Consider the following 14364-nt stretch of genomic DNA (forward strand, 5'->3'; position numbering starts at 1 on the left):
TTTATATGTCCTTTAGTTTGATTGGCCAGAACTGCATAAAAATAGCTTTGAGAAGGAGACAAAAATAGTTTATAAATTTGATTACCTCCCTGCTGGATTGTTTAACAGAGGACAGGTATTTCTTTTTATTTTTACTTTCTCGTATATACGTAGTATAGAGAAAGTATTGTAATCGTGCAAAAAAAAAAAATCGAGATTTTTACAAATCTCGACGTTTTACACCTCACTGATACAGAAAAACATAATTTTGCAATCTTGTCCGTATGTCTGTGTGTGTGTGTGTCTGTGTGTGTGTCTGTCCGTGTGTAAACACGATAACTTGAGTACCGTTACAGCTAGGTTGATGAAATTTCATATATAAGTATTTTATCAAAATCGTAGATCCGTATCAACTTTTGAGCGATTTCCGATAACCGGAAGTGGTACTTTTCCTACTTTGAATTTTTTAAAAGCCTATAACTTGAGTACTATTTCAGATAGATAAATGAAATTTCACATGTAAGTAAAAGATCTAATTCTCTACCTTCTGTAAAATTTTGAGTAATTTCCGTTGACTGGAAGTAGTAATTTACGCTACTTCCGATTTCTCAAAAAACTAATGTAAATTTTAAAAGTACTAATAATATTGCGCACTATTATGCGCTTTTTTTATTTGCGTTCACTTGGTGTGCAATTAATTTGTCTACGAGATTTTATTCTATTTTTAAAACTTTAAGTATTTAAAATGGATTAAAAATCATGTCTATAGCCCGAGTTTCCATCCCCTGTTATTTTATATAAGAATATTCGAGAAAGTTTAGGGGAGATCACTCCCGGTTTATTAATGTTAAATATAGTGTAGGCTATAAATAGATCAATGTAGATTGATAAGGTTTCAGTTGTTTTTTTTATGTTTACCAAAGTTATACTGGAATCAGATACAAATATTTTAATGTAGTTTGATAATGTTTTTTAGAATGTTTACAACAATACTGGACTCCACTAAACTTTCTTTGATCTTGTTAGGATGTAGTTTGATAATGTTTTAGTTTTTTGCATGCTTACCTAAGTTATTCTGGAATCAGCTACCAATGTTTGAATGTAGTTTGATTATGTTTTTTAGAATGTTTACCACAATACTGGACTCCACTAAGCTTTCTTTGATCTCGTTAGGAGGTAGTTTGATTATGTTTTTTTAGAATGTTTACCCTAATACTGGACTCCACTAAACTGTCTTTGATCCTGTTGTCCAGGTGAGGCTGCACCAGTTTAGTGACAGCGCCCTGATATGGAAACGTGGCTCTTACTTGAAGAAAAATGGCCACATCTGTCTCATACAGCAAACACAGTAAGTGCTCACTTGTTGTTGCCAGAGATTTATAATGTGGCAATAGTTGTGATCTCTACCTCAAGTCAACAGCCTTCTATAATCCCTGACACAATCATAGACTAAATTCCTGACCCAATCACTGACAGAATATGTGTTACAACCACCTGACACAATTGCTGACTAACACAATTACTTACACAAAATTACTTACACTAAATTACTGACAGAATATGTAATACAATCTTTGACACAATCACTGACTAACACAATTCCTAACACAATTCCTTACACAATCACTGACTAAATTACTGACAGAATATGTGATACAATCTTTGACACAATCACTAACACAATGACTAACACAATTCCTAACACAATTATGTTCACAATTATTGACTAAATTACTGACAGAATATGTCATACAATTTTGTTACACAATCACTGAATACCAAAATTACTAACAAAATTACTGACTAAATCTATGACACAGTCTGCCATATAATCACTGACACAATTACTGATACTGATTTAGACTGGTTGCTTCAGCAATGAGTATAATATTTTTTTAATTTATAAGTATTGGGGATCAACATACTCTAAAAGTTATTTAAATTGTAGTTTAGAGAAATGGTCAGGCCACATAACTTGGTAAACTCTACCCAATAGAGTCAATAACCTTTGAACTTGTGACTGCCCTTGTGATGCCATGGTCAAATGGCTGCTAGCTCAAAGGTCTCAAGTTTGGAACCCGAACAAACTCGGGACTGCAGGATGTTCCTGAGTCCATCCAGCTCTAATGGGTACCTGACTCACATTTTGAAAAATAAAGGCACCTGGGCATAGTGCTGACTTCACCATATCCATTCATATGTCACAGTCATGAAGCATATGAACTCTGCTTCCTCTGCCATATCATAAGATCTGGATGGGAACTTTACTTTTACTAACACAACCTGATTTGTAAAATATGACCTCAGTTCAGGTAACATGTTCATGTACTCACCAGGGAGTGTGAACTGACTGTAAGGGCACATGGGCCACACCCAGACAACGTGGTGCTGCTGGTCCATGAAATGTTTGAGAGTCTGATCATTGAATCATTTCAAGGGATTATGTACGACTTCTTCTTGCCTTGTCCTGACTGCATGAGCGTGGTAAGTATTCGTACAATTAATGCAGCTGTTGAATTTTTTCATCAAGATCTATATATATAATTCTCTTCATGGGGACCGTAGGAGACACCACGCAGCTTAGCCGTTCCTACCCCGCTCTCTAGGCTTATCGCCTAGCAAGAAGGGGGGAGGATGGGGGAAGAGAGGGTAGTGTCAAATTCACAAATTATGAATTACTGAAAAGTAGAAAATAAAACAACTAAATAGCGGCGTATGCTTTTGGCACGGGTCAGCTCGTTTGAATTTAAGTATGCTTTAGACTATCTTCGGGCAGATGAAGTCGAGCTCACCTGATTCTGTGACCTCGGCATGTGTAGGGATAATGTGGTTAGCAGTATGCCCATCTGCTTTTACTTTCTCAGGGATGTCCTACAGACTGAAGCCAGGATCCGAACTCGAGACTTTTGGGTTGGTAGCCAAATGCTCTACTACATAGCCACTCCATCCCTTAATCTTATATCACACAAATTGTTTATGAAACTAGGCTTTTTCCTCTTTTTTTTTTAAATTGGCAAAAACTGTATGGCTTTGTAAGATTATACAATTTTTAAACTTCAGGCAGCAAAAGATCCTCACATGTTTCCTGCCTCCATCATCAGAAGAGCTACAGAACTTAAGTCACCATTCTTACAGTGCTTAAAGTATTTCCATACTATTTCAATGACTGACTTGCATGGTTAGTAGATTGTCTCTAAAATATATAACAAATTCATATAAATGCTCATTAACAAAATTCAGTTTAAAGTTGCATAATCAGTTCACTATTGTTTAGTTTTTTTAGTAGTTGGTGAAATCAATGTTTAGGTAAAATTGAATTATTTCCATTCTACCATAGCCATAATGCCACCAGACAACAACCAAGATTTCGACCTTCACCTTGTGCAGGCTGTGAGAGGAATGAAAGAGCTGCAGAAAGATTTAATTGCTGGTAATTGAAAACTTTGGGGAGGGAGTGGTCGGAGGTTAGAGCTTGGGGCTGCTGGCCCAAAAGTCTGGATTGGGTTTGGGGCCTGGGCCTGAGTCTGTTGGACATCTGTGCATAGTTCCACCCAGCTCTGATTGGTACCTGACTCCAGAGGGGGGGTGCGGGTGGGTGGGGGGGCGGACCGCACCGGGTGACACCATTTAGAGGGGGTGACACCAAGGCAAAAAATAGCAAAATATATAGAGAAAAACTTGAGGGGGGTGCAAAATGAAAGTTTGGGGGGGTGCAAATCAAAAATTCAAAAGTTTGTCCCCAGGGGGAAGGGTTGCTACACCTCTGGGGGGTGACACCATTAAGTGCCGCACTGGGTGACACCCGACCTCGCTACGCCACTGCCTGACTCAAGATAGCTTATTATATTTTGTTTATTGAAATTAGGCAAACAGTGAAGCTTTTCTGTTTTAGCTGTACAGATTAGTAGGGGGTGTGCAGTGAGAAGCTGTGTGCCTATGTGAGTTTAGTTTAACTTTTGCATAATATAGCGGTCTAATATCCACAGCTTTTGTAGCAATATTAAAATAATATCAAGAAGTTGTTTTTTAGGGGATATGTGATCAGTGTTTCTTTCAGACTTTTTTCTCCCCAAAGTGGTGTACTTGAAATTTTCGGGGTAGGGGGACGGACACTGGTAAAAGTATATTTTCTATATAAATTCTATTTTGTAATAGGAAACGGTAGATGTTCTTAGAAACGATCTTTAAATGCGAATATTGTCAAGTTTGAGCTTATGTGCAAGGCTTTGCCCCTACCAGAAGAGAAACTCTTCACGCAAAACACTTATAACATTAGACACATAATTTAAGCCATAATGTTAGTATTTTTATTATGGAGTATCGATGACGTCATTTCTTTGAGGGGGAGAGGGGGGTCGGCATAAACGATCTACCGGGGGTGGGGCTTTGCCCCTACCCGATGAGATGCATGAAAGAAACTCTTCACGCAAAACACTTTAAAGATTAGACACATTAATTGGGCCATAATGTCCGTGTTTTTATTATAGAGTATCGCTGACATAATTTCTTAAGAGGGGGGGCTTAAATGTTCTTTTGGGGGGGGCAGGGGCTGGGGCTTCGCCCCTAACCAAATAACTGCATGAAAGAAACTCAGCAAGCAAAGCACTTTTAAGATTAGACAAAATTGGTTTTTTAATTCAATGTTTACTCGAGAATCAATGACGTCATATTGCTGTGTGCACTCTCCGGCTTGATACTATTTTCTACTATATGCTCCATATGACATCACGTTTTGTTTTTTACTCTGCTTGTGTTTTCTCTATAGTGTTCTTGACAGATAGATACAGACAGCAAAACTATTATATTAACAACTAGCCATCCCGGCCAGGCCCTGCTCTGGCTTCTGTTTAATACCTTTCTGTTAAAGACCATTACCTGTGTGTTTAGTAATCATCATAAATCCAGCATTTCCCATCCAAACCACAACCAACCAAAACCAAAACAACGAAACGCAAACATAACGCTAACACAAATACAGAAAAATTACGAAAACAAAAACCTATCAACAAACCCAACCACAACCACAAATAACAATACGAACTCAAAGAAAAAACAAACGAAAAAGCAAACAAAAACAAACCAAATCCAAATGCAAAACCAAACACAAATACAAACCCAAAGAAAAAAACACAAACAAAAACGAAAAAAGAAGAACAAAAACGAAACAAATCAAAACGCAACCACTAACGCAAACCCAACCTAAACACAAAGAAAACACTAACGCAAACATAAACACAAAGTGCTCACAGTCTAGCCCGGGGCGGAATCGCCTGTTTCAGCTTAATAAACGACTATAGTACCCCAACTTATTCATAGTCTTTTGCACTCACTTAAACGAACGCGCCCGTTTCAATTTTATGAACAATTATAATAATCCAAGCTTATCCGTAAAATACCTACAACATTTGCACTTGATCAATCCCCGCTAATTATGTAATTATTTTTTTTCCCAACACCAAAACAAAGTAATAAAAAGAAAATTCTTTTCCACTAATGCAATGTTTTTTATAAAGGGAAGTAATAGTGTTTTCCTAATTTATCAAAGGGAAGTAAGTGCTAAAGGACTAAATAAAGACATAATTAGAATTTTTGTGAAAGATGATATTTTTTTAAAACTTGTGTTTAATGAACATGCCGACAATTATCACTTTCAGTTTGAAAAATGAAAATTATTTCCCAACACTTTCAATATTTGAAGAGCCCAGTGCTAAAAGTACTTAAGTCACATTTTTGTGAAAATCAAACCAAGCATTGATCGTTATTCCTCTAATTTAACTTTATCTTATAAACAAAAAGTGATACTGAAGAATGTATTTAATTTGCTCTTCCAAACAAACAAATAGTATAAAAACGTAATGTTTCATAGTAAATTTTAATCTTTGAACTCATTTTTCTCAAAATTATGTTTTTGTGACTTAAGTACTTTTAGCACTAAGGTCTTCATTTATTTTTCAATTCATAAATTTAGACCATAAGGACTTTAATAACCTAACACTTAAATCCATCCCACGACAAACATTTTACACTTTACATATTACAAGTTACATACAGAATTGAGCTTTATATATTAGATATGTAAATAAAAAGTAGAACACATGTAACTGAAAAGAACAGCATTGAGTAAAGTGAGTTTTTACGTCTTAATATATTGTGTTTTTAAAAAAGCAAATAGTTTTTAATTTAGAATAGCTTAGAAAGAAAACTGCATTATCTTTAAAATATCAATATAATTTAAGTGTTTAAACTAGCATTTTAATGAAATTATTAACAATGAATAGCTTTTTCTATTTTATTACCACTGATTTTCTCTATATTTTTAACCACTTTTGGAGACATAGTCATAGGTTTTTTCCCTTGGTAATTTTATAAATTTTAAATGGGAAGTAACTGTGAAGGCGTAGATTTGTTTGAGTTGTGTAGGGTTGATGGTGCACCACAGAGAGAGTTGATTAAGGAGTCTTTTAGGTCTGGAAATTGTTTTTAATGAAATCACTGAAATTTACAGATAGGCCTACAGATACAGATATAGATCTACTTATATAAGGACAGTGTGTAAGTAAGAGTTTAAGAAGCTGTAGGAATGAAGCCAAATAGAACTTTGAACTTGGGTTATGGATCAGCACAAGCCTGTTTAGCTTTAAAATAAAGATGGCTGTCCAATGTGTTAATTTTTGACATTAGCAATGTTAAATGCATTACTTTAGCTTTTGGTTATAGCTTTAATTATATAACTGTTTGTTGTTTCTGTTAGATTCTAACACTATTTTACAATTATCTAATTCAAGAATATATTTTATATAAATTTAAATATATAAAAGAGAAGAAACTATTCATTCACTTGAGGTTATTTTAAAATGTTTATGATTACAATTATTTTTGTTTAACCATTGAGTCATATATTATCCATCATGTCATCTGCAGATATTTTTGTGTGTTTCTGTGAAAAAGACAATGTGGCCAGAGATAAAGAGTCAGTCCTACCAAGCAGGGTTGTTGAAGATGTGGAAAAAACTGGCTATAAATGGTAGTAGGCTACAAAGCATGTTTGTTGTTATGTGCTATTTTTTGTTTTAGCCTATTTGTGCATCCAAATTTTAATATTAAACTTAAGTGTAATAATTGCAATAATTTAACTGCACTAATTTTTGTTCTTTTTAATGTATGTATTACTAGCTGAACACAATTATTCTCAAATTTTTTGTCATATCTGATATCCCTAAATGTTAAAATAATATTTTTATGGTCATATTTTTTTTTTCAATCTTGCCACATATAGCTGGAAACCCAAGGAAAGTGAATCTATTGATGAGATGGCAAAGGCGTTGGTTGACGTGAAGATATTTTTGGTGTTTATGTCCAACAACTTTGTCCAGGACGAGCTGTGCTGTAATTTATTCAAGTATGCCAGGTTGACTTTGAGAAAGCCAATTATACTTGTTGCCATCGGGGAGAACACAGAATGGACTAAAAGTAATATGGGAATTCTTGTTGTTGATGAGGTAAAAAAATGGTTGCATTGTTTTGTAGAGGTTATTTTAATAATTAATAAGCTTTTACTTCTTAGATGTTAATTAGCATTTTTTTTTTAAGTTTTACATTTGTTGGCTTTGTTTTAGATCGACTTTTAAATAAGCATTTAAGTGAAATAATAAAAAATAAATTGATTTTTCTATCTTGTTACCACTGAATTTCTCTATATTTTTAACTACTTTTAAAAATATAGTAGATCTAGATCTAATAAATTCTTTCCCCTGATAATTTAAAAAAAAATTAAATGGGAGGTAACTTTTATGAAAAAGAAATACATGATTTTTGTTATTTAAAATGTCGTTTTTTACTAAATCTACCTTTGTTTATGAGTAATTGTTAAGAACAAATATAAAAAAAAGGTGAATTTTAATAAGAGAGGGAAAAAAATGGCTACTCCACCATTTATGCTAACTGTATTGTCCAATGTCATTAGGTATACGTCAATATGATGAAGGCTAGCAGATACAATCACAAAATGGAAGAACTGACAGCAATGTTAAAAGAAAAACATGCCATCAAGAAGGAGAGATCTAGGTCAAAACATTACCCACCATGCTTTATTTCTTACTCCTGGCTCAATTCTGCTCAAGCTGTTGCTAAAGGTTCAAGGTCAGGATAATTTTTTATTTCTCAGCTGTATAGAAAATAGGATACTATGAGAATTGGATTGTTTTTAAAACTCTGTTAATATTGGTAAGAAAACAAAATTTTGTAATATTATGCTAACCAGATGTTTGAATTCTCAGTTTAGCAACTGAAATAGTTAAGACAGACTTCTTCTTCTTCGTTCTTAATTTTTAGTGTTGGGAGGGATCGAGCCTTATCTGCCGGAGTGTTTGAACTTGAGACTTTTTTTTTTCGACTCGACCATGCTTCCATCACAATTAAGGATTACGTGTCAACTGGTTATGCGCCTTTGAGGCCATTGACTCCGATTTCAGCCTGCTTTTCTTTTTGGATTTGCTTCCAAAGCCTTTGTTCAACCAAGAACAAACTACAAGGCAGCAGTTGTTTAATTTTGGAGTTGTCAGACAACATTGTTAATTTTTGCTTTTGTAGAATTTCTGATTTTAATATGCTTCATCCATCACATAAATTAAAAGGATTTAATTTAATATAATTTAGTGAGTGTTTCTGCCAACTTCAGTCTGTGTTGACATGATTGTTGAAAATAGTCATGTGATATCTATTTATATCAATAACTGTTGACCATGAAATCTTGTTTAGATCTTATCCATATCTCATCATGTTTAACCCTTTTTTCTATTGTCTCTTATAACGAACTGAACGAGTTATAAAAATTATTTTAAATCTCTCATTACAGGAAAGAAGAGGGAGCCATAGGTTATGGAGACCCAAGGGAGATCAAAAGCTTTCTTGAACAAAATGGCATCAAGTGTTGGATTGATGTAGAAAGAGTTGGAGCCGTAAGAAAATATATAAAAAATTTTTCGTGTTTGATAAGCTTGTGGTCCTAATTCAACAATTTGATCAGATATATTTACAAAAAAATTATAATTACAGAGCAATTCTAGTTAAAATATCAATTCATAATTAAAATATTAATGAGTAGTTAAAATATGAATTACAGCATGGTTTGTTCGAGGACATTGGTGAGGGCCTGATCAACTGTCAGGTGGTCGTGGTCTGTATATCAGATGAGTACACAGTGTCAGAGAACTGTGAAAGAGAGTTCCGCTATGCTGCCAACACACTGAAGCTGCCCATTGTCCTGGCTATTGTTGGGACTGGAAACAAATGGAGGGCAAAAGAGGTTGGTTGTTATACCATTTTAAATGTGAACATTATTCAGGTAATAATAAAATAAGTATATTATACAAGTATATGTATGTGTATATATATATATATATATATATATATATATATATATATATATATATATATATATATATATATATATATATATATATATATATATATATATATATATATATATATGCATATTTTATTCTAATCTTTGTTTCCCTTTACCCCTCACAATCCTGTATGCTTGTACAATGTTCAGGGTTTCTCTGGTTGTTTCCCCTTATTTAATCGAGTTGAAGACATATATATATATATATATATATATATATATATATATATATATATATATATATATATATATATATATATATATATATATATATATATACACACATAGAGGAAGAGAGAGAATTCAAATGCTAGAATATATATTTGTATTTATGCATAGCCTATATGTTTACATATATCTGATCGTATAAATTATTTCTCAATGTAACAAAATGTCTGCTTTATCTTACCAGCTGGGAATCTTGTCTCTGACATACCCACTGGTCAGTTTCCAAGAAAAAAGTGAGACAGCCATGGGGAAACTTCTGGAACTTGTCCGCTCCAACATCCCTAACGATGAGCAGGCTCGGAGAGAGAGGAAGAGTGAGAGAAAGAAGAGGAAAAAAGATGATGAAAATAAACAAATTCAAGAACAAAAAAGGCTATCCTTTCAGGTAACTGACTGGTTTATTTCTACATAATATAAAATCACTATTTTGGTGTCATGATTTCTTATAATCCTGCCTAAAATTTAAACTATGTATTTTCTGATTAGGAGCTCTGTGAACTGGCCCAGCGCAAGTTTTTACGCCAAGTTAGCCAGTATGCTGACAGGATAGACATAATCCCCTACCCTAATTTAATGATGGTCGATCTTTGTCCTGAAGAGAAAGGTAAATTGAATTCGCACTTTAATTAAAAAATAACTCCACAAACATTTTTATGAATCTTTTTCACAAAAATTAAGTTTCTAATATTCCACAGTTATATTATTTTGTTTTTGAATTCATTTTTATTTATTAAAATAAAATTTTAAACTAGTGTCTATCTTCCTTTTTTTCTTTTTTTTTTTTGTAAAATTCACAATTTTATTTTAACAAACAGGGCAGGAAGAGAACCCGGAGAAACATGAAACGGAAACCAATGAAACAAAGCGTCCTCAAATTGAAAGAAAATTTTCAAAATTGTCAGCCGCTTCAGAAATATATGATCAGAAATTCTGTGTTTATCTCTTGTGTGAACATGAGGAGGTAAAGTTTAAAGAAAAGTTGTGTGGGCAGTTGTCATATATGATGTATACAAACATTTGGATTTATGAAATAAAGCCTTTATCATTTTTCTGTTTTAAACTTTCATGCCTTAAAGAAAACAATATTTGTATAAATGTTAACACAAAGCTGTTAGTCAATTACTTTGTATGTAATTATAGTCACAAAACAAGATAAGAATTAGATTTATGAAAGAGAAAATGTTTGGCAAACTAGTTTGGCAAAATTTGTAAACAATATTTGTATGCTTAAAGTCGATTCATCTCATTCAAACAAATTAATTTTAGGGGTGGCATACCAGTGGAAACCCTATCTTGTTGGATTCAAAATTTGGTCACAATTTTGACAAATACCTGCCTTATGTAGCCAGAATAACTGCCATTGCCAAATTCAGCAAGAAAATTGTGCTTAACTCCCTTACTTCAGAAATCGGGCAAAAATATCTCAAACTGCTTGAGGAGGTTAGTTAATAATATTGATCTGCTAACCTATTGTACTGTGTTTTTAATGCTTAGAAAATTTTATATCTTTTTTCTAAACTCTCATGTACAAAGGAGAGCATGTCAAATTAAGTGTGTATTTTTGTGTTAGAGTCCCACTGTGGCATTGACAGCAGATCTGCAGGAAAGTTATGGAGAGCTCAGGCAGATGGTTCTAGAGGTTGATGCTGCTCATGTCAAGGGAAAGTTAGAAAGGTGAAGGTCATGTTTTAAAAAAAAGTATGCATATATATATATATATATATATATATATATATATATATATATATATATATATATATATATATATATATGTACATTTTGGAATCATTATTTTTAAATTTCCCTTAGACAAAAAAAATTCCCAAATACAATATTATAGACATTTTTTTTTAAATTCTGAAGTCTGCCATGTCATTTTAGTTTTCCTTTAAGTAAACATGTAAACGTAGTTTAACATATTTACTTGCCTAAAATGAGGTAATAGTCTCAGCCCATAGTTGACGGCGTATTTGGTGTAAATCAGATAGACAAATCATACTTAATTGTGTTTTGGGAAATCACGTCTCATATTACCATTAGGAACAAAGATGATGAAGAAGAAGAGCCTTAATGTGTCCTGGGCAATAATAGGCTTATCCTACTATGCATGTGCCAGACTTTTCTAGCATGCCATATTAACACTTCTATACCCAGGTGTCTGCTGCCAAGTGGCAAACATATCTGGCTGTGTGAGGTCATGTGCCAGATTTTTCTAGCATGACATGTTAACACTTCTATATCCAGGTGTCTACTGCCAACTGGCAAGCATATCTGGCTGTGTGAGGTCATGTGCCAGATTTTTCTAGCATGACATGTTGACACTTTTATACCCAGGTGTCTACTGCCAAGTGGCAAACATATCTGGCCATATTTTTCTAGCATGACATGTTAACACTTCTATACCCAGGTGTCTACTGCCAAGTGGCAAGCATATCTGGCTATGCGAGGTCATGTGCCAGATTTTTCTAGCATGACATGTTGACACTTTTATACCCAGGTGTCTACTGCCAAGTGGCAAACATATCTGGCCATATTTTTCTAGCATGACATGTTAACACTTCTATACCCAGGTGTCTACTGCCAAGTGGCAAACATATCTGGCTGTGCGAGGCTCATCGTAAGAACGCCAGGGTGACAGTCATGTCGAGGGAGTCTGTTGTGAACACACTTCAGCACCAGAGTGAAACCTTGGGGGTGGACCACATGCTACAGGCTCTACAGGAACTAGACCCACTTGCCCTACCCCAGAAGCTGCGGCTTTCTTTAGCAGGCAGTGAGGGGAATTTGCAAGGTAACAAAAGACAAACCTCTTGTAGCATGGGGTGACACTAAAAGTGAATTATTTGCTGTAGGCAAAATGTGACACTTTTTAATTTAGTTGTAATAAATTTTGCTTTCAGATACAAATTTATCTATTAGTTTGCTCCAATATTTGTGATTTTTAAAAATGTCATATTTTAATAATTATGTCTTCCTTTATTAATTACTGACTAGGACCTTGCTACCTTCTGCTGTACCTAGAGTAGTTCTAGCTCTACACATCTGTACTTGCAGACTCTGTTTCACTTGTTATATAGGAAAAAAGCCACCCATTTCTCACGCAAAATTCTAATTTTTTTTTAAGATAATTAGATTGATGGAGATGTTCCTAACTTTATTTTTTCAGTCAAAGCTCCTCTAAAATCAAGCCCAGCTAAAAGTTCCATCAAAAATAAAACAGAGTTATCTCAGCCTGTCAGCTTGCAGACTGGAGTGTCTGATGACAACAAACAAGAGAAGAGGGGAGAACACTCTACACACAAACCACAAGAAGAAAACAGGCCCAATACAGCAACTAGCAGGGCTTGTATAGTTATGTAACTTTTAGAAATAAATTTTAGCTACTTTAATATTCATTCACTAATGAAATTTAGTACAAGTTTTTATTTGGTAATTTTTTGTAAACATCCTGGCCTGTATTCCCATCTTATTTCTTATTGTCCATATTAAACTTAACTAAACACAGAATGCACATTTTAACGGTTTAGCAGTTTATTTAAAGTAAACAAATATTATATCACAAGCATAGTCTAATTAACTCTTTTACAAGTACTCTGACACTAAGCTTTCTGTTTTCTTTCCAGGATTTTTTTTTTAAATTTACAAAATATAATTTTAATGTACATTGTATCCTACTTTTAACTTGTGTTTTTCCTAGTAATTGTTTCTAAAAAAACAATTTTTTATTCTGGCACATTTCATGTTTTGTCTAGATTTTTATTTAGACAAAAACTAAATTTACACACTGTAAAATTTTTTATTGTTATTTAACTTTAGATACAACTATTTTTACAAAACTTTTGTGGTTTGCTAATACTTCATAACTAAAAGTGACACTTAGATTGCATGAGAGTGTTATAGATAGAGGTTGCTGTTTTTAGCCTTTATAATCAGCCTACAAGACATTTGCTCAACTTTTAGTAGACCTACTGTCTGCTAGTGTTAAGATTTTAAACTGCTGATTTTTAATTAATTGAATTTTTTTAACTTTAAAAAAATTCTTGCCTTTGTGATCTAGAATCTCATAAAGATAGTTTTTTTTTTTTAAATTTGTAGCTTACCTGTGTTTATACCTTTACACTTCTCTATCAATTATTTATATAAATTTATATTGTAGAGTTTAATGTTGTATGTATAATTGATACAGTTGATGTTATACTTTATTGTTTATACACATTTTTTATTTACATTTTTACATCTACTGCTATTGCAGATATGCCATATTGGCCTGTAATGTTACTAGGCAATGCTCTGTGATAAGTTTTAGAATTTTTTTATCGTTTTAATTAAATAAATGTTTTATATATCTGGTTGATACAAAGATATATTTTAACTCCAACATACAAGAGCATCATATTCCATCCATTTATCTGTTGACATAATTTAGTTGCTGTAAAAATATGTGGCATCTTTTACACAAATTGATGTTATTAAAAAGTTGTAACTTCTCTTTTAATGTGAAGAGTTGTGTCTCTTACTTTCAGCTACTTGGGATTAAAATTTCATTAAGTTACTCTTAATTTAATTTTAGCCCACATCTTAATAAGTGGTATAGCTTGTCATTTTTCCCGTTTTTAAAGAAATCCTGTTTTACCCTTTGGTGACAACATTTTCACAAAATTTTTGGTGAGTTTAAAAACAAAATAAACTCTCATTTAAATTTTTATTTACAGAAACAATTGTTTGAATTTTATAATTTCCACAACAACAAA

General features: G+C 33.2%; 1 protein-coding gene across 1 annotated transcript in view; it reads left to right on the plus strand.

The window, feature by feature from the left end:
• The window catches only part of LOC131956160 (uncharacterized), a 36121-nt gene extending 22514 nt beyond the window's left edge, over positions 1-13607 (plus strand). The window contains exons 27-43 of the mRNA XM_059320583.1: positions 17-115; positions 1233-1327; positions 2316-2463; positions 3040-3157; positions 3317-3409; positions 6901-7003; positions 7256-7478; positions 7943-8118; positions 8834-8936; positions 9101-9283; positions 9798-9998; positions 10100-10217; positions 10429-10574; positions 10880-11053; positions 11184-11287; positions 12184-12404; positions 12780-13607. Coding sequence (XP_059176566.1) covers positions 17-115; positions 1233-1327; positions 2316-2463; positions 3040-3157; positions 3317-3409; positions 6901-7003; positions 7256-7478; positions 7943-8118; positions 8834-8936; positions 9101-9283; positions 9798-9998; positions 10100-10217; positions 10429-10574; positions 10880-11053; positions 11184-11287; positions 12184-12404; positions 12780-12973 — 2499 coding nt within the window. The 3' untranslated portion in view covers positions 12974-13607. The remainder of the gene's footprint in view (positions 1-16; positions 116-1232; positions 1328-2315; positions 2464-3039; positions 3158-3316; positions 3410-6900; positions 7004-7255; positions 7479-7942; positions 8119-8833; positions 8937-9100; positions 9284-9797; positions 9999-10099; positions 10218-10428; positions 10575-10879; positions 11054-11183; positions 11288-12183; positions 12405-12779) is intronic.
• Positions 13608-14364: the final 757 nt, after the last annotated feature.

Source organism: Physella acuta, unplaced genomic scaffold, assembly GCF_028476545.2.
Source record: "Physella acuta isolate Inbredline_101_S28 unplaced genomic scaffold, ASM2847654v3 ptg001131l, whole genome shotgun sequence".
Taxonomy (NCBI): Eukaryota; Metazoa; Mollusca; class Gastropoda; family Physidae; genus Physella; species Physella acuta.